Genomic DNA, 21,087 nt, shown 5'->3' with positions numbered 1-21,087 from the left:
AGAGTTGTTGCTCTTCTTTTCTTCGATCTCCTGTTGAGTTTGTAGGTGTTCAGAATGGTTTGATCCCTATCCAGCTGAATTCCTGAGAGGAGACGAAATCCAGGTCTCCTACTCCTCCGCCATCTTGCTCCGCCCCCCCTTGATTATTGTAGTTTTGCAGTAAGTTTTGAAATAGAGAAAATGTGAGTCCTGTAACTTTATTCTTCTTTTCTCTATTCTTTATTCCTTTTCAAGGTGTTTTGGTTATTTGGGATCATTTGTGTTTTCATTTTAATTTTGGGATCAACATGTCAATTTCTACCCAAAATCCAGTTGTAGATCAACCTGGAGACTGTTGTTATTTTAACAAAATTAAATGTTCCAACAATGAATATGGGATGTTTTCCATTTATTTAAATCTTTAATTTCTTAACTAATGTCTTGTAGTTTTGCATCTACAAGCTTGCACTTCTTTGTGAAATTTATTCCCAAGTATTTTTTGATGCTAAGTGACACTTTTTTCTTAATTTTATTTTTGAATTGTTCATTACAAATCTGTAGAAACATGATAAATTTTATGTATTGATCTTGCATCCTGCAACCTTCCTGTATTCATTTATTAATTCTAATAGTTTTTAATGGATTTTTATGATTTCCTATATAAGATCATGTCATCTGTGAATAGAAACAGTTTTACTTCTTCCATCCCAAGATGGATGCTTTTTATTTCTCTTTCTTGCCTGACTAAAATCTTGAATACAAGTGTTGATGTCAGACATACTTGTTTAGTTTCATCATATAGGGAAAGCTTTCAGTCTTTCACCATTAGGAATGATATGGGCTTTTTATAGATGCCCTTTGCTAGGTTGAGGAAGTTCCCATCTATTCCTTGCTTGTTGAGTGTTTTTAATCATGAAAAGGTTGGATTTTGTCAAGTGCTTTTTTTCTGTGTCTATTGACATTATAGTGTGGCTTTTGTCCTTTATTCTATCAATATGATGTATTACATTGATTGATTTTCAGAGTTTGAATCAATTTTATATTGTTGGCTTAAATCCCAACTTGGTTTTGGTGTGTAATCCTGTTTCTATTCTGTTAGATTCAGTTAGTATTTTGCTGAGGATTTTGACATCTATAGTCATATGGGATGCGGCTCTGCAGTTTTCTTTTCTTGCAATGTATTTATCTGACTTTGGTATCAGGGTAATACTGACCTCATATAACGAGTTGTGGAGTATTCCCTTCTCTTCTATTGTTAGGAAGAGTTTAAGGAGTTGAAGCTAATTCTTGTTTAAACTTTGGTAGAATTCACCAGTGGAGCTGTCTGGACCTGAGTAGTATTTAAGTTACTAATGTGTTCACCAACCTGGGTGCTCTCCAAATTCCATACTACTGAGATTTTATGGAGGCTTCTCCACATACACATGATCAAATATTAATTCTATTTTCAATCCCTCTCCCTTCTCTGAGGGATAGGGATGGGGCTGAAAATTCCAAGCTCCTTATCATGGTAGATATTTCTGATAACCAGCCCCCAACCAGGGATCCACTCAGAGTCACCTCATTAGAACATAAAATACTCATAGTGTTCTCATCATTTAGGAAGTCACAAGGATTTTTTTTTTTTAAGATTTTTTATTTATTTATCTGAGAGAGAGAGAGAGAATGGGAGACAGAGAGCATGAGAGGGGGAGGATCAGAGGGAGAAGCAGACTCCCCGCCGAGCAGGGAGCCCGATGCGGGACTCGATCCAGGGACTCCAGGATCATGACCCGAGCCGAAGGCAGTTGCTTAAACAACTGAGCCACCCAGGCGCCCCTAGGAAGTCACAAGGATTTTAGCTCTGTGTCAGGAAGAGGGGACAGAGACAAATATATGTTTTCTATTATTTCACAACAGTATTATTATGAGGGTAAAATGCAATAATGTGCAAAAATGCTCAGAACAAAAGAAGTGCTCATTTAATGTTAGCTGCTACTATTACTACCTCAGTGATTATTGCTGTTCTTGTTCTTACATTTATTACTTGAACAGTGGCACCAGTCACTGAACTAGGAACAATGAGAGGAGAAAAAGAAACTGATACATTTTGGTTTGGCCATGTTGAGTAGGAAGCACCTGTGAGTCACACCATGGAATTCCCCAGCAGGTCATTGCATATATGGTCCCAGGGTCACAGCTGAACAATCTGGATTGGATACAAGTGAATTTAGGAGTCATCACCCTGTAAGTGGTGGTTGAATTCATAAGAGTTGGATAAAATCACTCAAGTTACATGCAGAAAAGAGCCTTAAGCTAAAGCCTGAGGGTCATCAATATTTAAAGCAGAGGCAAAGGAGTGTGACAGATGAACCTTAAATTCTTTCAAGCTCAGGGGCAGTTCTTAATATCTAGTACAGACTGATTATATAATAAATATGTATTTAATCAAGAGTAAGAGTTGGTAATTAAGTTAAATTGAAACCTGATTAAAACTTTGTTCAGCTTCTCTTCCCTCTAATCCACATAATCCAATCAACCACCTTTAAATTTTCTTTTTTCCACTCAGTCTCCCATGCTTCCTTTTGAGTACTGTCTTGGCTATGTTCTAAATGTTTTCCCAACACTTCTCTTATCCACACCCCACATTCTCTTCCCAACCTTATATCAAGGGAAGCAAGAAATGTGGCTCCTGCAGTTCCAAAAAGAATGATCTCTCCTTCCTCCTTGCTCCCCAACACCTGACCTAGAATGGTTAGACCAGCTCTGTCCAACAGAATTTCCTGCAATGATGGAAATGTTCTAAATCTGTGCTGCCCATTATGATAGCCACTAGTCATGTGTGGCTATCGAGCACTTATAATGTCACTATATAACCAAAAAAAAACCCTAAATTTTTTATTTAATTCAATTTTAATTAATTTAATTTTAAATAGTCACATGTGACTACTGGCTACCATATTAGGTAGTGCAGCAGAAGATCCTAAAAAATATTTATTAGTTGGATGACAGTTACAGGAACTGATCTTTGGCAAATCCTTCCAATATAGAACCACAGTCCACCCCACTTCCCCCTAACAACAAGAAGGCACAATGGGAGAAGAGAAAAGGTAGCTTCTAGGTGTTAGAGCTAGAAAGATAAACTTTATGTATATCATAACTTTACCTGAAACTACCATTGTGCATAACAAATAAACTGATATGTACACATGGAAACAGACTTTAAACAATTGCAAAATATATTCTTACATTGGGATTCCCTAAGACAAGTTACACCTGCAGCAAGGCCAGCTTCCTGGGTGTGCAGCCTATGCAGTCACACAGGTCCCCACACTTAGTGACTTAACTTGGCTTAATACCTTCCTAACACCATCTTGAAATTCTAAATAGTTTTTGAACAGAAGGCCCCACATTTTCATTTTGCACTGGGCCCTGCAAATTTTGTAGCTGGTCCTGGCCACAGCATTTTGATAAATCCCCTATTAAAGATTAATGATTGGGGGTGCCTGCGTGGCTCAGTCATTAAGCGTCTGCCTTCAGCTCAGGTCATGATCTCGGGGTCCTGGGATCGAGCCCTGCATGGGGCTCCCTGCTTCACGGGAGGCCTGCTTCTCCCTCTCCCACTCCCCCTGCTTGTGTTCCCTCTCTCACTGTGTCTCTCTCTGTCAAATAAATAAATAAAATCTTCAAAAAAATAAAAATAAAATTAAAAAAAAGATTAACAATTGAAGCTATGACTTTTCATGTGTTTAATCATTTGTTGGTATTTAACATCCACCTAAACTCAATAAGGTAACTGACTGACTCTCCAATTCCACACAGTGCTCTCCTGAGTAGCCTTTCTCTGGTCTCTGAAAGGTAAAGCGAGGACATGAGAACAGGAGAGCTGCCAGGGCTGGCATCTTTCTGGTCTCAGATAGCTATCCAGAAAGGTGGGGGAACAGTGATTACAATCACTTTGACATCTCACTTAGCAGGAAGCTGGACTAAATGGCATAGAAGGTCTATTCTTACATTATTGTGTAATTCTATGTAATAATACCTCTAATTCACTGAATTATTTCTCTCAAAGAAAGTCAATGGAGTGGTCTTCCTATAGTTTTAAACCATATGGTTTCCAGAATGCTTTAGCTCTGAAATCCATATATGTCTGGGCCACAAAGATTTTTTTTATGAACAGCAGAGAGGAAGAGTACTCATTTGGTTTGTAGTATCAGATGTGACTCAAACATTTTTCAAGTATATGTAGATACTTGATTCATAAATATTTTGTATCCACAGTAATGCTTTCTGACAAGCAGTTTCATGAGTTAATCCTTATGGAATTAAATCTGGATGTTTCAAAATCAATAAATACAAGGCATCTTCAGTTACCAACTGGTCCCAGCATATTATCTTCATACCTAAAGACCTAAATTATGCAATCAACCTAGGAGAAAATGTGTTAGGTCCTATTTGTGTCCTGGTTCACAAGTAGCAAATACTGACACACATGGCACCATTCTCCCCTCTCATGATGGCAGCCATCACTAACAGATCATCCATGCCTTTAATCATATGGACTCAAAAGTTTTCCCACCACAATACTCCAGGTAGTCACTACCAATCAACTGGAGTTGGCTTTAAGGTGAAATTTTGTTACCATCCTTGTACAGGAAAAAGGTTTCTCTGAATGCTTTCGGGGTGATCTACATGTTGAGACAAGTGAGTCTCAGTGAAAAAGTAGCTTCTCACATCTCCATCTATGGCTATGCCAGTTACCTTCGGATTTAGAGAATTAGGGGATGCTGAGGAATCATCTTCTTAGGGTGATGTGACGAAGAGTATCAATTCATCATTCAAATGCTACATTAGGCCACTGCCATGTATTACATGGATTATGGGTCAGATCCTCAATGATGATTCTTTTGTTCTGGTGGTTAAAAGTATAAATGGAATAAAATTTGTGGAAAAAAATTCCTGCTTACAATTCCATGTTCATTTGATATTGGATGAATTCAGCTATAAGATCTTAGCACTTAGAGGCTGCAACTTTTGATATATTTCATAACCCCTAAAAGAAATACTCATATTTAAATACTTCTAGACACATCCAAGAAGCTCAATGAACTTCAAGTAAGATAAATGCAGAGATACACACCCAGACACATCGTAGTCAAAATGTTGAAAGCCAAAGATAAAAAGAAAACCTTGAAAGAAGTGAAAGAAAAATAACCTACCACATACAAGGAAACCCCAGTGATATTAATAGTTGATATCTCATCAGAACAATAGAGCCAGAAAGCAATGGAATGACATATTCAAAGTGTGGAAAGAAAAATTAACCAAGCAGTTTTATCTTTCAAATATGAAAGTGAAATGAAGACATTGGCAAATAAATAAGCACTGAGAGAATTTGTTGGTAGCAAATCCACCTACAAGAAATACTAAGTTCCTTAGCCTGAAAACAAGTAATCCCAGACAGTAGTAACTCAACACACACACACACACACACAGACGAGCAAAGAGCATCAGTAAAGGTAATTGCACAATTATAAAAGACAGTATAAATGCCTATTTCTTCTCTTAACTGATTTTAAAAGCAATTATATATTTTTAAAGTATATCTAATTGTTGGGCCTATAAGATATAGTGATTTAATATACTTGACAATAACAGCACAAAAGAGGTAGATGGGAGCAAAGCTGTACTGACACAAGAAAATGACACCAGATTGTAAATTGAATCTACAGGAACAAGTGTAGAGAATCAGACATGATAACTTAAAAGATAAATAACAAACTTCATAAATTTATACTTCCTCTCCTTTTTCCTCATTTTAATAGATAAAACTATATAAAGTGATTGTAACAGTATATATTTTTTATTTTTTACCATACATATATGTAATATGTATAACAATAATAGCAAAAAAGATTAAATAAAGTTATATATGACTAGCCTTCCTATATCTCATTATAATAATTCTAAGTAAACTCTGATAAGTTAAGATGTACACAATAAATCCTAGAGCAGCCATTAAGAAAATAACTAAAATATACTGAAAAATAATTAAAAGGATGATATCATTACATTGGAAAATATTCACTTAACATAAAAAACAATCAGTAAAGGATGAGAGGAAAAAAGACATGAAACATTAGAAAACAAAGATAAATTGGCAGACATAAATCCAACTATATCAATAAAAATATTAAATTTAAATGAATTAATCTAATCAAAAGGTAGGGATTGTCAGATTGCATTTTTTTTAAATCCAACTATATCTTCAGGAAACATATTTTAGATAAAAAGATAAAAATAGATTGTAAGTAAAAGATATATTATGCAAATAGCAACCATATGAAAGCTAGAGTGGTTATACTAATATCAGACAAAATAGATATTAAAATAAATATCTTAGTAATGATAAGGGGAAAATTTTATAACAACAAAGGAATCAATCCATCAGGAAGATAAGACAATTGTAAAAGTATACATCTAGCAACAGAGTCCCAAAATATATGAAATAAAAACTGACAGAATTGAAGGAAGTAATAGACAATTTAACAATAATCATTAGAGACTTCAATATCCCACTTTCAATAATAGATACAACTAAGCAAAATATAAACAAGAAAAGATTAGGCAGAAGACTAAACAACACTACAAACCAACTAGACCTAACAGATATCTAGAGAACACTCTACCCAATAAAAGCATAATACTTTCAAACTACACATACAACATTCTCCAGAAGAGATCATTTGTTAGCATACAAAAGAAGCCTCAATAAATTTTTTAAAGATTAAGTTAATACAAAATTGATTCTCTTATTACAATAGAGTGACATTAGAGATGAAAACAGAAAAAAAAAAGGAAAATTCACAAATATGTGGAAATTAAACAATACATTCCTAAGTAACCATTGAGTCAAAAAAAATTGCAAGGGAAACTAGAAAATACATTGAGATGACTGAAAAAACAAAGCACCATATACCAAAACTTATGGAATACAGCTAAAGAGAAGCTAGGAAATAAATTTATAGCTATCAATAAGTATATTTTTTAAAAAAGAATAATAATCTAGCCTTCCACCTTAAGAAAATAGAAAGTGCAAACTAAATCCAAAGCAAGGAGAAGGAAGGAAATAATAAAGATGAGAGTAGAAATACATAAAATGGAGAATAGATATAAAAATAGAGACAATCACTGAAAAGTTGGCTCTTTGAAAACATCAACAAAATTTACAAATGTGCAGCTAGACTGACCAAGAACATGATAAAGAATATTCAAATTACTAAAATCAGGAATAAAAGTGGGACATCATTATTGACCTTCCAGAAATAAAAAAAGATTATAAGGGAACACTATAAATAAACAATCTTCCCACAAATTAGAAAATTTAGATGAGGTGGACAGATTCCTAAAGAGACATAAATTATCAAAAGCAACTCAAGAATAAATAGAAATCTATTGTGGATAGTGCTGCTATAAACATTGAGGTTCACGAGCTCCTTCAAATCACTATTTTTGTATCCTCTGGATAAATGCCCAATAGTGCAATTGCTGGGTCATTGGGTAGTTCTATTTTTAATTCTTTGAGGAGCCTCCATACTGTTTTCCAGAATGGCTGCACCAGTTTGCATTCCCACCAATAGTGTAAGAGGGTTCCCCTTTCTCTGCATCCTTGCCAACATCTGTTGTTTCCTGAGTTGTTAATTTTAGCCATCCTGACAGGTGTGAGGTATTATCTTTTTGTGGTTTTGTTTTGTATTTCCCTGATGATGAGTCATGTTGAGCATTTTTTCATGTGTCTGTTAGCCAAAACATGGACAGAGCCCAAATGTTCATCGACTGATGAATAGATAAAGAAGATGTGGTGTATATATATACACATACATACAATGAAATATTACTCATCAATCAAAAAGAATGAAAACTTGCCATTTGCAATGACATGGATGGAACTAGAGTGTATTATGCTAAGCAAAATAAGCCAGTCAAAGAAAGACAAATACCATATGATTTCACTCATATGTGGAATTTAAGAAACAAAACAGATGAATATAGGGGAAAAGAAGGAAAAATAAAATAAGATGAAAATAGAGAGGGAGCCAAATCATAAGAGACTCTTAGCTAAAGGGAGCAAAGTGAGGGTTGCTGGAGGGGAGGTGGATGGGGGGATGGCATAATTGGGTGATGGGCATTAAGAGGGCACTTGATGTCATGAGCACTGGGTGTTATATCAACTGATGAATCACTAGATTCTACCTCTGAAACTAATACTACACTATATGTGAACTAACTTGAATTTAAATAAAATCTTGAAATAAATAAATAGAAATCTGCATAGACCTATATCAAGTAAAGAGATTGAACTACTGATCACTAATTACCCACCAAAATAGATCCAGGCCCAGATGGCTTCTGGTGAATTCTACCAAATATTTAAAAATAATTAGTACCAATTGTTCACAAATGTTTCCAAAATATAGAAGAAGAGGAAACATTTCTCAAGTCATTCTATGAGGCCAGTATTACTTAGTTACAAAACCAAACAAAAAGGGGCACCTGGGTGGTTCAGTCAGTTAAGGTTCTGCCCTCGGCTCAGGTCATGATCCCAGCCAGGGTCCTCGAGCAAGCGCCACATCAGGCTCTCTGCTCAGCGGGAAGCCTCTTTCTCCTTCTCCCGCTGCCCGCCTCTACCCCTGCTTGTGCTCGCTCTCTCTCTCAATCTCTCTCTGTCAAATGAATAAGTAAAATCTTTTAAACAATGAACAAACAAAAATATCACAAGGAAAGAAAACTAAAAACCAATATTTCTTATGAATAGAGACACAAAATATTAGCAAACCAAATCCAACAACATATAGAAACAACTGCATACTATGATCAAGTAGAATTTATGCCATGAATTTAAGATTTGTTTGACATCCTATCATCAATTTATGTAATATACTATATCAATAGATAATGAATAAAACCTCATGATCAACTTGATAGACACAGAAAAAGCATCTGACCCCTTCATAACAAGAATAAAAAAAGAAAGAAAAAAACACTAAACCAACTAGAAATAGAATGAGATTTCTGATAAAGGGCATGTACAAAAAGCCACAGCTAACATACTTAATGGTGAAATATTTAATGCATCCCCCATCCATAATGAGGAACAAAGCAAAGTGCCCTCTCTCACCACTTCTATGTGACATTTTATTGAAGATTCTAGCCAGGCAATTAAGCAAGAAAATTAAATAAAAATCATCATATTGGAAAGGAAAAAGTATAGTTTTCTCTATGTACAAATAACATAGTCTAATAGAAAATTCTAAAATATCCACCAAAAAAACTATTAGAATTAATAAATGAATATGGCAAGATTGCAGGATACAAGTTCAACATACAAAAAAAATTGTGTTTCTATAGACTTACAATGAACAATTTGAAAATGAAACTAAGAAAACAATTTCACTTCAAATAGCATCAAAAAGATAAACATATCTAACAAAATAAGTACAAAACTTATACTCCCAAACCCAAAACATTGTTGAAAGAAATTAAAGAAAACCTAAATAAATGCAAAGATTCTTTATGTTCATGGATTGAAAGATTTGTTAATATGACAATACTCCCTACATTGATCTACAGATTCAATCTAGTCCCTATCAAAATATGGCTGGTTTGTTTGTAGAAATTGACCAGCTAATCCTAAAATTCATATGGAAATTCAAGATCTCAGAATAGCTAAAACAATCTTGAACAAGAAGAAAGTTGGAAGACTCATACTTCTTGATTTCAAAACTTACTACAAAAGCTACGGTTGTCAAGTCAGTGAGTTAATGTCATAAGGAATAGACCTATAAAACAATGAAATAGGATTGATATCTGGAAGTAAATTCTTATATTTATGACCAATTGATTTTGACAAGGGTGCCAAGACAATCCAATGTGGAAAAAGTAGTCTTTTCAACAAAGGGTGCTAGGACAGCTGGATGGCCATATGCAAGAAAATGAAGTTGTACCTCTATGTCACACCATGTCCAAAAATTAATTTTAAATGGACCAAAAACCTAAATGTAAGATTAACACTACAAAACTTTTAGAAAAAAAGGGCATAAATCTTCATGACTTTGCATTAAGCATTATAGTTTCTTACATATGACATCCAAAGCATAAGCAACCAAAGAAAAAAATTAGATAAACTGGACAAAATCATATTAATAAAACAATGAATCATGGATCACTACATCAAAAACTAATGATGTATGGTGACTAACATAACATAATAAAATAAATTTAAAAATAAAAGGAGAAAGTCTCTGAATAAACATTTCTCCAAAGAAGATATACAAATAGCCAATATGCACGTGAAAAGATGTTCACTATCATTAGACATCAGGAAAATTTAAATGAAGACCACAATGATATACCACTTCACATCACTAGAATATCTATTATCAAAAGACGAATAACAAATGTTGGTGAGGATGTGGAAAAACCAGCACTCTCATATACTGCTAGAGATGATGCAGTTACTTTGGAAAGCAGTCTGGCAGTTCCTTGAAATGTTAAATATAGAGTTATCATATAACCCAGAAATTATACTTCTAGGGTATAACCAAGAAAACTGAAGACATATGTCCACACAAAAACTTATACATGAATGTTCAGAGCAATATTATTCTTAATAGTCAAAAAGTGGAAACAATCCAAATTTCCACTAACTGGAAAATAGATAAACAAAATGTGGTGTACCTGTACAAAAGAATATTATTTAACAATAAAAGGAGTTAAGTATTGACACATACTATAATACGAATGTAACTTAAAAACATTATTCTAGGTACATATATACAATGGAATATTACCCAGCCATCAGAAAGGATGAATACCCACCATTTGCATTGACATGGATGGAACTGGAGGGGATTATGCTAAATGAAATAAGTCAAGCAGAGAAAGACAATTATCATATGGTTTCACTCATATGTGAAACATAAGGAATAGCATGGAGTACCATACGGGAAGGGAGGGAAAACTGAAGGGGAAGAAATCAGTAAGGGAGAAAAACCATGACAGACTCTGGACTCTGGAAAACAAACTGAGGGTTTCAGAGGAGAGGGGGGTGAGGGGATGGGGCAGTCAGGTGATGTGTATTAAGGAGGGCACATGTTGTGATGAGCGTTGGGTGTTATATGCAACTAAGGAATCATTGAACACTACATCAAAAACTAATGATGCACTGTATGTTGGCTAACTGAACATAATAAAAATAATAATAATAATATAAAAAAGAACATATTATTCTAAGTGAAAAAAGCCAGTCACGAGAGACCCATATATTATATTATTCCACTTACATGAAATGTCGAGAATAGGTAAATCCATAGGGACAGAAAGTTAATGGTTGCCTAGAAATGAGGAATTATGTGTAAACAAGGAGGGGTTATTAATGGGTATGGAATTTTTTTTGAAGTGATGAAAATGTTTTAAAATTGATTACGGTGATGGTGCACCACTCTGTGAATATACTAAAAACCATTAAATTGTACACTTTAAATTGATGAATTGTATATGAATTATATCTCAACAAAGTTGTTATTTTTAAGACTTACGAAGAATGGTGGGAGAAGCAAAGAAAGAAAAAGCAATGGGAAGAAGAAACTGATGGAGAAAGAGAGGGAAGGCTCTTTTTTTTTTTTTTAAGATTTTATTTACTTATTTGACAGAGAGAGACACTGCGAGAGAGGGAACACAAGCAAGGGGAGTAGAAGAGGGAGAAGCAGGCTTCCTGCCAAGCAGGGAGCCCAATGCAGGGCTTGATCATGACCAGAGCCCAAGGCAGATGCTTAACCGACTGAGCCACCCAGGCGCCCCAGGGAAGGCTCTTTATTTTTTTTTTAAAGATTTTATTTATTTATTTGAGAGAGAGAATGAGATAGAGAGCATGAGAGGGGGGAGGGTCAGAGAGAGAGGCAGACTCCCTGCTGAGCAGGGAGCCCGACGTGGGACTCGATCCCAGGACTCCAGGATCATGACCTGAGCCGAAGGCAGTCGCTTAACCAACTGAGCCACCCAGGCACCCCAGGGAAGGCTCTTTAAATTAGAATTAATAACAGAGAGGAATTCACACAGAATTTGAGGAAAACACCATGGGAGCAAATAGAGCTGTTAACTTCAGTGTGACTTGCACAAGTCTTTCCTCAGTTTCCTCATCTGTACAATTATGAGTTAGACTCATCATCAGTTCTCAAGGATCTGTTTCTCTGACATCTCTGCCCATTTCCAAGGGGCTGTAAACATTGGGACCAGTCAGTTGTCCTCTCTGAGCTGCCATTATAAAATGGATTAAAAACAAGAACTTTCCTCAGTCAGCCTGCCAGAATTCCTTCCCCATCAATTTTCCACTCCTCAACCCTCTTTCAACCCTTGACTTTCACTGCTCCCAAAGCTCATCCCCCAATTAAACCAAGGTCCCTTGGCAACCCAAACTTGGTCTGTCTTACCTGGAATCTTGGGTATCTGGGATGGTGCGATTGAAAGGCAACTGGTTACTGAGGTACACGTTGTAACCAAACTTCTGGAAAAGGTCCTCGGCCTTTTTCTGATGGGCCACAGAAAGATCCTTACCCCACTGCCTGAAAAGCTGTGAGTCTGGGAAGAGTAACTCTTTGGGTTTGTGCTTCTTAGTCTCACTTGCTTTGATTTTCAATGCCTTTTGAACAGGATGTTCGTATTTCACCCTCACCACTGTGTTGTCCACATTTTCTTCTTGCTTCATAGCCAATTTCATACTTTCTTCTGCAAATGAAAGGCAGGGGAGAAAATATTTCAGGTAATCCTGGGCATTGTTTTCTATCCAAATTTTCTTGAAATATTTTCCTCTTCAAATTCTGAAATGTGTAATCTCTTGTCCCAGGGGATGCAGTCTGTTAAGGGACTTTGTCAGAGCTATTGCAAGGCTGTCCTGGCCAGGTGTGCACTAGAACACACCTCTCCTAAACCTTTATCGGAGCTTATCTATCCTGAGTCCTACACATTTAAGTCTTCTTAAGAAACTGTGACCTGAGAAATAGATTGATAATGAGCTAACATTTTTCAGAATAAGGCCCAAGAAACTCTTATATCAGAATTGTCATGATTATTTTAAAATGTAGGTATTCAGGCTTATCCCCAAATCAACTAAATCAGAATCATAGAGTCAGGTAGAGATAGGGGAAGAGAAGTTACAGAATCTGCATTTTTAACAAAATCAAGGAGTAACTCCTTTGTACAATGAAATTTGAAACATCATACTACACTATCAGTGGCTAACAAAGGCAGATCTATTCTAAACTGCACCATTATCCACCATTCCCTTCACTTATATATTTGATTTGCCAAGAATTTTAAATTGGAGATGTCCTAATCCCACATTTTCCAACTTGCTTAATCATAAGCAAACTTCAAAAGTTTGTTAAAAGTACAGAATCCCAGGTCTCCCCCAGAGATTCTGATTCAGTAGGTCTGGGGTGGAGTGTGGGGATCTGAATTTTTAACAATTGTTCTAGATAAATCTAATGGTCACATCAATTTCAGAAACACTGTCTTCACAAAGAAGAGGAAGAAGAAGAAGGAGAAGGAGGAGGAGGGGGAGGAGGAGGAGAAGAAGAAAAAGAAGAAGGAGGAGGAGGAGGGGGAGCGGGAGGGGAGGAGGAAGGATCGAAGGAAGAAAAAGAAGAAGAAAAGAAACCAGTGACAGGACTCTTTTATATAGAAGAGGGCTTCTAGGATCCATGACATCAATAGCAATAGTTTTGGAAAGTGGCCTCCAAATTTCAGAGCACTTTTCCATCCATTATTTATGTCACCTTTACAACAACCCTATAAGATTTCTGTTTGGAGAGTCTCACCTATGTACCTCAAGCTCAATTCTGTGGACTCCACAGAGAAAGAGAAAAAGGAAGTAATTACTTACAATGTAAGTGCTTCTGCCTGCCAATCCACTCAAAAACACAATTCCCCTAAATTAGCAATGAAAATATAATTAATCTATCTAATTTGGACACTTTTCAGAGTAGATGGGGTGCTATTAATAGTTACATAACAAGTATCACCAGGACCACAGGTGTAAAGCAGGACCATTCTAGGCAAACCAGGACTTACCATCTCCCTTCCCAAAGGAAGGAGAATCTATTAGTATCTCACAGAGAGCCAGCTTAGCTGAGTCTGATTTTAATACTAAATATATCTTCTCCTCAGTGCCATCCAAACCAGTGACCTTGTCTCCAGATACAAGGCCCACGGTATAGCTCCATCCTGGAGCCTGGGCACATGATCATTCAGCTAGGAATATCATCAACAGAAGAAAAACAAACCAGTTTTACCTGACTCTGCCACTTGCCCCCAGCTAGGTTCACCTCAGCTTGTGCTGGCTATGCTGCCATCATTTTTCTCTCAGTGAGTACTCTCTGCACCATAGAATTACAGATGGGATCCAACAAGCACCTCTGCCCTGTCCCCCAAATATTACCCCACTCCTTGTCCTCTGTCCCCTCCTGTCCTTGGTGATCTCATCTATCCCCAAGGCTTTGCCTTTCAACTCAAGGCCACTATCACCCCCAACACACAATCTGCTGTTCTAAATTCAAACTGCCTGATTTTGAAAGTCACCTCTGCCAGCTAGCAATTGCATGGCCTAAGGAAAAGCATCTTAACCTCTCTGAATGGGGATAATCACGGCTGCACTTGCTACATAGATTTTGAGGAGAATTAAATGAGTTTGTATACATAAAGCAGTTAAAATTGTACCTGTCACTTAATAAATACTCAGTCAATGTTGGTCATCATTATCATCATCACTTTCATCTCAAGTGTCTATTGGAGATGTCTCTCATTTTGCTGTTTCCCGAGTTCCCCAAATTCCTTAACAACTGAACTCATCACCTTCCCCCCAAATCTCCTGAGGTTACCTCCCTATTTCTACAAATGGTAACCACTCTTCTCCTACCTACCCAACCACCAAAACTCAGGTCTCCTTTGACTCTGTTTCCCTACCTCCATTCAATTGCCTATGTGTGGAGTATGCCTCTTCCGGATAGAATTCATCCTTTTCTTTTCATTCCACTCCCATCCAATTCCCTATTGACTCTTATCTGGACTTTTGATTCACCAAAGACTTATTGAGAATCTTCTCTGGCTGGTTGCTAAGGAGAGTGCCAGACAAGACAGGCTGATTCTATCCAACAATTTACCACATCAATGTTAAAAGTCCTTAGCCAGGCAGCCCTACACCTTCCTACCTGTGTGACTTTGGCCAAGGGATTTCTCTTCTTGGTCTTAGATTTGCCAAGTACCTCGCAGGGTTTCTGTGATAACTAAGTGGATTAATACATATAAAGTGCTAAGGACAGAGCCTGGCACACAATAAAATTTGGCTATCAATTCTGTTTTCTCTGTTTCCTCTTCTGGGGGAGGGGTGGGGAGAACTGAGGAAGGGGATTAAGAAAAGTGAGAAACTTTTTAAATTGTTATGATAAGAAATTGGAGTAAGACCTGATTTCTGAAACACAGAAGCACCGTGGGACCAGAGAGGGTCAGCTGAGGCAAGTGACAATGAATTTGTAGTGGTTCAGTTATGAGAATTTTTTCAGCAGTACCAAGCACTTGAGTGAAGGCACAGAGAAGGTGATCAACTGATTTCACACAGTGTGGGGAGGTTCTTAGGTGGGTGCAACAGAACAAGTGTGCAATGGAGTTGTAGATATTGCAAAGAGCAGAGTTGGAGAAATAGTACTGTTATAGAGAAAAGTTCGATGGTTGTATTGTAGTCATGAGGTTTCAATCAGGAATGGACAGCATGAGTTTGTCATTTCTAAGGTGAACAATTCTGGGAGGTGACAAAGTCCAGAATACACCATAGAAATGTGAGGTGGGATGTAGGTAAAGAGCTTCACAGATGGAAAGGACAAGGTATTAAATGATGACACTGCATCACCCAGGGGGATAATAGGATTGGGGGCAGAGACAAAAACTAAACCAGGAGCCATTACAAAGTCTGTAAGGAGTGAGAAAACTCATCAGAGAGGTCAGCCAGAGAAATGTTAGCAAAGGAAAGAGGGCAGCCAGGTTTTCATAATGAGGTAAAGGGCTACTGTGACAGACTTCTGACTCTCCTCCATTAGACCAAACCTAGATCAGATTAATATTTCCCAAGCCCAAAATGGATTATGACACTCCTCAGCACTAAACCCCAAAATGATAATCAAGGCATTCCACCATAAGGACCCACTTAGTTCTTACTAATTCTCCCTAAACTCTCTAAATTCCAACCAGACTGATAGGATCACCTTCTAGCCCATCTAGTACTTTCCTACAAGTTAGAAGAAAATCTGTGGATAATTACAGTCCAGGGGCACCTGCTTGATGAGGGGACCGTCCTATTGTGTGAATTTCCTCTAAGTAGGTGCAGCTCCATGCCACAGCACATGGCTTGGTGAGCAGAACATGGACTGAATTTCAGCTAAATATACAGCCCCTAAAAAGGAAACAGGAAAGTCTCTTCAACTTAGAGGAGGACATGTTTAGAAGGTGGCATTAAACTGGCCCAAAGGGAAGGAGAAACAACCAGGGAAGAGCTTAAAAGCAAAGACAGGATGGTCAAAGCAAACTCGGTAAGAAAAATAAATGGTTGGTCTTTTATAAAAGGCTCATGTGAGTACCAAGCATATTTGCTCCAGTGGAAAATAAAAATGAGAGCAGAATTTTTATAGTTTTCCAAATTGAATAGTATTTTTTATTCAAACTCTTCTATACTAAGCATGTGAGGGTCATAGGGTGGTCTTGGGATCTCTGTGCCTTTGAATTCCCCTACACTCCTCTTGGGGAATATCTGATTTTTCTCTTTCATTGATGCTGTCAATGGGAAATTGTTTGGACCTAGACACTCTAGAATTAATTTGAGGATGTAAGTGCAGAGTCCATCAGGATGAATACAGTGTCACTAGACTGTCCCCATGACTATACTGAAACTTTCCAGAACCCAAGGGGGGCACACCCAATGTTGTCTTTGTGGTGGGACTTTAAAGTATCCTTAGGGAGGTTCCATCAAATTAGTTTAGGGTCATCAACCCCTCCCACAATTATCATCACATGTTTGCTTTTGTTCTTGATAGTTTACATAATTTGTGTAGACATCCTTATTGACTTATGACTTTTGTCAATCTTTTTGGAGGCAATGAGCAACCAGGATGATTGGTAATTGAACAGGCTTTCGATTTCAGGAAGCCCTTTAGGAAAGAAGAGCATTTGTGATCTGGAAACAGAGTCCAGAAGACATTCTGAAATTCATCTCAGGTGGTAGGGAGTCCCTGACACCATATCATTTTAGAGTGAATAAAGGGGGAAGCACTGAGAATAACAAGAAAAGGAGGAACTGATCATTGCAAAGAAAGCAGGGGAAGTACACCCAATGGTTCTGGGTGGCTCTCAAGGCATACTTTGTCCCAGCTGAAGGAAAGAGTAGTCAGGTTTGAGGCAGAAGTCCTACTATTTTAAGGCCAGAGGAGCCTGAGCCAATAGGATGAATCCTGGGATTGGGTGAGAGAGTCCTGGTGTGGTCTGGGTGCTCTGCCCCAGAGTGACAGTGACTGGTTAGGTACACAGGCATCCTCTGGTGAAGCTGTACTAAGCACATTTGCATAGTTAATGTTAACCCACTGGGGTGTGCTCAAAGCCAGGGCTTCTGGATCTTACAATCTTCTCTGTGTTTCATCTACTTTCTTGCCTTGTACACCTCTTCCCTTCATCCTTGTCTGCCTGTCTTCTGTTTTCTCCTTCCCACAGTCATTCATTTATTCATTGATTAATAATTTCTACATGTCAGGTACAGGGAATAGAGTGGTAAGACACTCTATAAAATACTCACTAAACAAGCCCTTATGAAATTTGCCCTCCAGAAACTTGTACCACAATAAAATATGATGCATCTTATGAAGGAGGATGTAGACGGTGCTATGGTGCTTTTTCTTTCTCCCCTCATCTTGTTTTCCCTTTTTCCTCCAGTCTCCATTTAAACTCTTCCTTTTGTTTCTCCTGTCTGTCCTTCTCTCTATCCCTTGGCCTCACCCTGAACCCTGACAATGCTCAGTTCTCATTATAGAAGGGATTTTCCCCATCTCCAGCCCCCATGTGCACACACCCTCATGTCTGTGCAGTCACTTCCCTGCTCACACATTCAACACTTCCCTTCAGGGGCACAAGCATTAGATCCCTCTCACTTGGGAGCAGAGGAAACACAGCTGTGCCCCTCACTGGAGTCAGATCCGGAGACACATAAAATTCAGAGGGATTAGAGTTTCATGGTGAGCCAGAATCAAAAATAAACCCCAGAAAAGAAATTTTAAAAACCCCAGAATTCATGTGAAGAAGTTAAAATTTGGGAAATTTTGAGGGCATCTTGCTAAGTTGAATAAATCAGAAAGAAAAAGACAACTACTGTATGATATCATTTATATGTGGAATTTTAAAAAAAGAGTGGGGTGGGCAATGAGCTCATAGATACAGAGAACAGATTGGTAGTTGCGAGAGGCAGGGCATGGGGGAGGTGGGTGAAATGGGTAAAGGGCGTCAAAAGGTACAAACTTCCAGTTATAAAATAAATAATTTATGGGATATAATGTACAGCATGGTGTCTATAGTTAATCCTGTATTTGCATATAAAATTGTTTAACTATGGGATGATGCATGTTAACTAGACTTATTATGGTGATCATTTCACAATATATACAAATATTGAAACATTATGCTGTATACCTGAAACTAACATAATGTTAGGTGTCGGTTATACCTCAACTTAAAAAGAGAGAGATTAAAATGTGATACACATCAGTCTACAGAACATTTTCTGCACATATTTCACAACTGTATGAGATCCAGCAGGTAACCTCTCATCTCCATTTATAGATCCAGAGTCTATGGCTGAGAGAGATAAACACTTGTTGATCATGGCCTTGTCAGGGTTCAATCTTGGGTCCTCTAACAAGTCCCCATTAATTCCTGATGGGAACTCACAGCAACCTGGAAGGGAGGCCTTTGCCCCAGAGTTTGTCACCTCTGTTTAACAGCTCCTGCCCTCTCAGGGGTTTTTATACTGAGCCTCAATCTCCCTGCCTACATGCATGTACCTGTGATTATGTATGTGTGCAAGTGTACCCACACACCACTCACATAGACATATCCTGCTCCACTCCCCTCAACTGCTTGCTCTGATTCCCACTAATTCTCACTTACCTCCCATTTGGAGGGATAGAATTCAATATCAGGTGCTTAATTGAGCAACTGAGAAAAAGAATGTGATCTCTCATTCATTATTTCTTCCATGCCCCTTTTTTCTAAGTGTCCCTAAACACACACACACACACACACACACACACACACCATCCCTCCAAGTTGATATTATAAACTTACTCAGATGCCGCAAATCCACCTCCACATGAGAGAGTCTCTTTATCACTGTCTTGTTCCTTTCAGACGAAGGCAAATGAAGCTGCTTTTGGAGATTTCCCCAAACCAACTTTTCTAATGTCCTCCTGGTATAAAATACCAGGAGGACATCGGTGGCAATAACCAGAGCCAGCCCAATGCAGAGGATTTTGAGGACATTTCTCCTGGACATCATACCCTGCCTCTGAAACTGTCACCTCCTGTGGGCCTGAATGTGTCACTGCCCAGGTAAGCTAAAGATCACAATCAGCTGAGCTTTGTCTCTGCCGGCTGCTACCTGCTAAGCCAGATGTTCTTCAACTGGAAAAGCTGTCACAAGCTGCCTGGCTTCTCCCTGAGCTGTGTCACATGTGTGGAGTGTGCCAGGGAAGCCACCCAATGACTGGGAGGGTACCTGGACACACCTTGCACTATCTTAGAAGTCAGGTTAATGCTTGCCCCTGGAGCTACTTCAGGCTGTGATGGGGGAGGCTTTTCTCTCTCTGTTTTGTTTCATTTTATTTTATTTTTTAATGCTCCCTCTCTCTGGTACAATTGCTCTCTGAAAGGGCATGTGAAGTATAGGAGATAAATAATTTGAAAAAAGAATCCACAAAATGGGAAGCTTCCATACTATATGATTTTGAGAACAAGAATCACATCTCAGATGTCCTTTTATCTAACTCTACGGAGTGTTGAACATATTAGATGTGCAGCAAATGCTAGTTCAACAAACTTGAGGAAAGACTGTCCTGCTGAATCTACCTAGAAACAGGTGGATGAGCTGGAAGCAGCCCCTGAGGGTGAGCCCCAGGGGATGGTCATGCTTCACTGGTCCCATCCTCTTTTGTCATCTACACAGTTCCATACAACATAGTTCTACTCTGCCCCAACTTCCAGTAACTCTTCTGCTTCCATACCTCACATTCACTATATGTTTGGACAAATCACCTAATCATCATCATTGTTAATTAAATACTTCAAATTATTTTCCAGAGCCAAAAATTCAAAGTTGTTATTCTGGTGTTGGGTCCCTCAATAATCATATCTCCCACCCATCCCAGTCCCTTGAACACTTTATTAGGTTCCCAAACATGGTATATGCAGACAAGAGCTGAAGTAGACATGTGGATTAAAGTAAAGAAATGCGGATCTTGGAAAATCAGATAAGATGAAAAAGAACAAAATGAAAAGTAATCAGGTGGAGTTTTTTTGTTTGTTTTCATCATCTTTCCTATGCTCTCACCTGCAAACTGGAGTAAAAAATAAATTAAAAATGCATGATCATTTCTGTTTCTGGCATGAAATGGGGTAGATCCACTTATCTCTATTCCTCCCCACTAAGATCAGCTAAAAACTCTGCACATTATACATAAAACCTGCATAAGAAGACTGAAAGGTGGAGAAAAAGTGGGCAGACTGGTTGGAGATCTTGGGAGCTGGGGAATGACAGCAGTGAGTTCCCTGTGTTTTCTTCCTCCTAGTATAGCCTATCCTGGATGCTGGAGAAGTTGTTAAACTGTAAATGCCAGTAAGAAAAGACAATAAGGGGAAATCGGAGGGGGAGACGAACCATGAGAGACTATGGACTCTGAGAAACAAACTGAGGGTTCTAGAGGGGAGGGGGGTGGGGGGATGGGTTAGCCTGGTGATGGGTATTAAAGAGGACATGTACTGAATGGAGCA

At 38.0% G+C, this 21,087-nt stretch overlaps 1 protein-coding gene across 1 annotated transcript in view; it reads right to left on the bottom strand.

Annotated features, from left to right (window-relative positions):
- Positions 1-21,072, bottom strand: part of GALNT8 (polypeptide N-acetylgalactosaminyltransferase 8) — a 47,954-nt gene extending 26,882 nt beyond the window's left edge. The window contains 2 exon segments of the mRNA XM_006739635.2: positions 12,447-12,741; positions 19,387-21,072. Of these exon segments, the coding sequence (XP_006739698.1) occupies positions 12,447-12,741; positions 19,387-19,597 (506 nt within the window). The 5' untranslated portion in view covers positions 19,598-21,072.
- Between the last annotated feature and the right edge of the window lie 15 nt (positions 21,073-21,087).

This window comes from Leptonychotes weddellii, chromosome 5 (assembly GCF_054177405.1).
Source record: "Leptonychotes weddellii isolate Sample4059 chromosome 5, ASM5417740v2, whole genome shotgun sequence".
NCBI classification, from domain to species: domain Eukaryota; kingdom Metazoa; phylum Chordata; class Mammalia; order Carnivora; family Phocidae; genus Leptonychotes; species Leptonychotes weddellii.
Note: the sequence above shows the minus strand (reverse complement) of the source record. Positions and strands in the feature narration are given on the sequence as shown.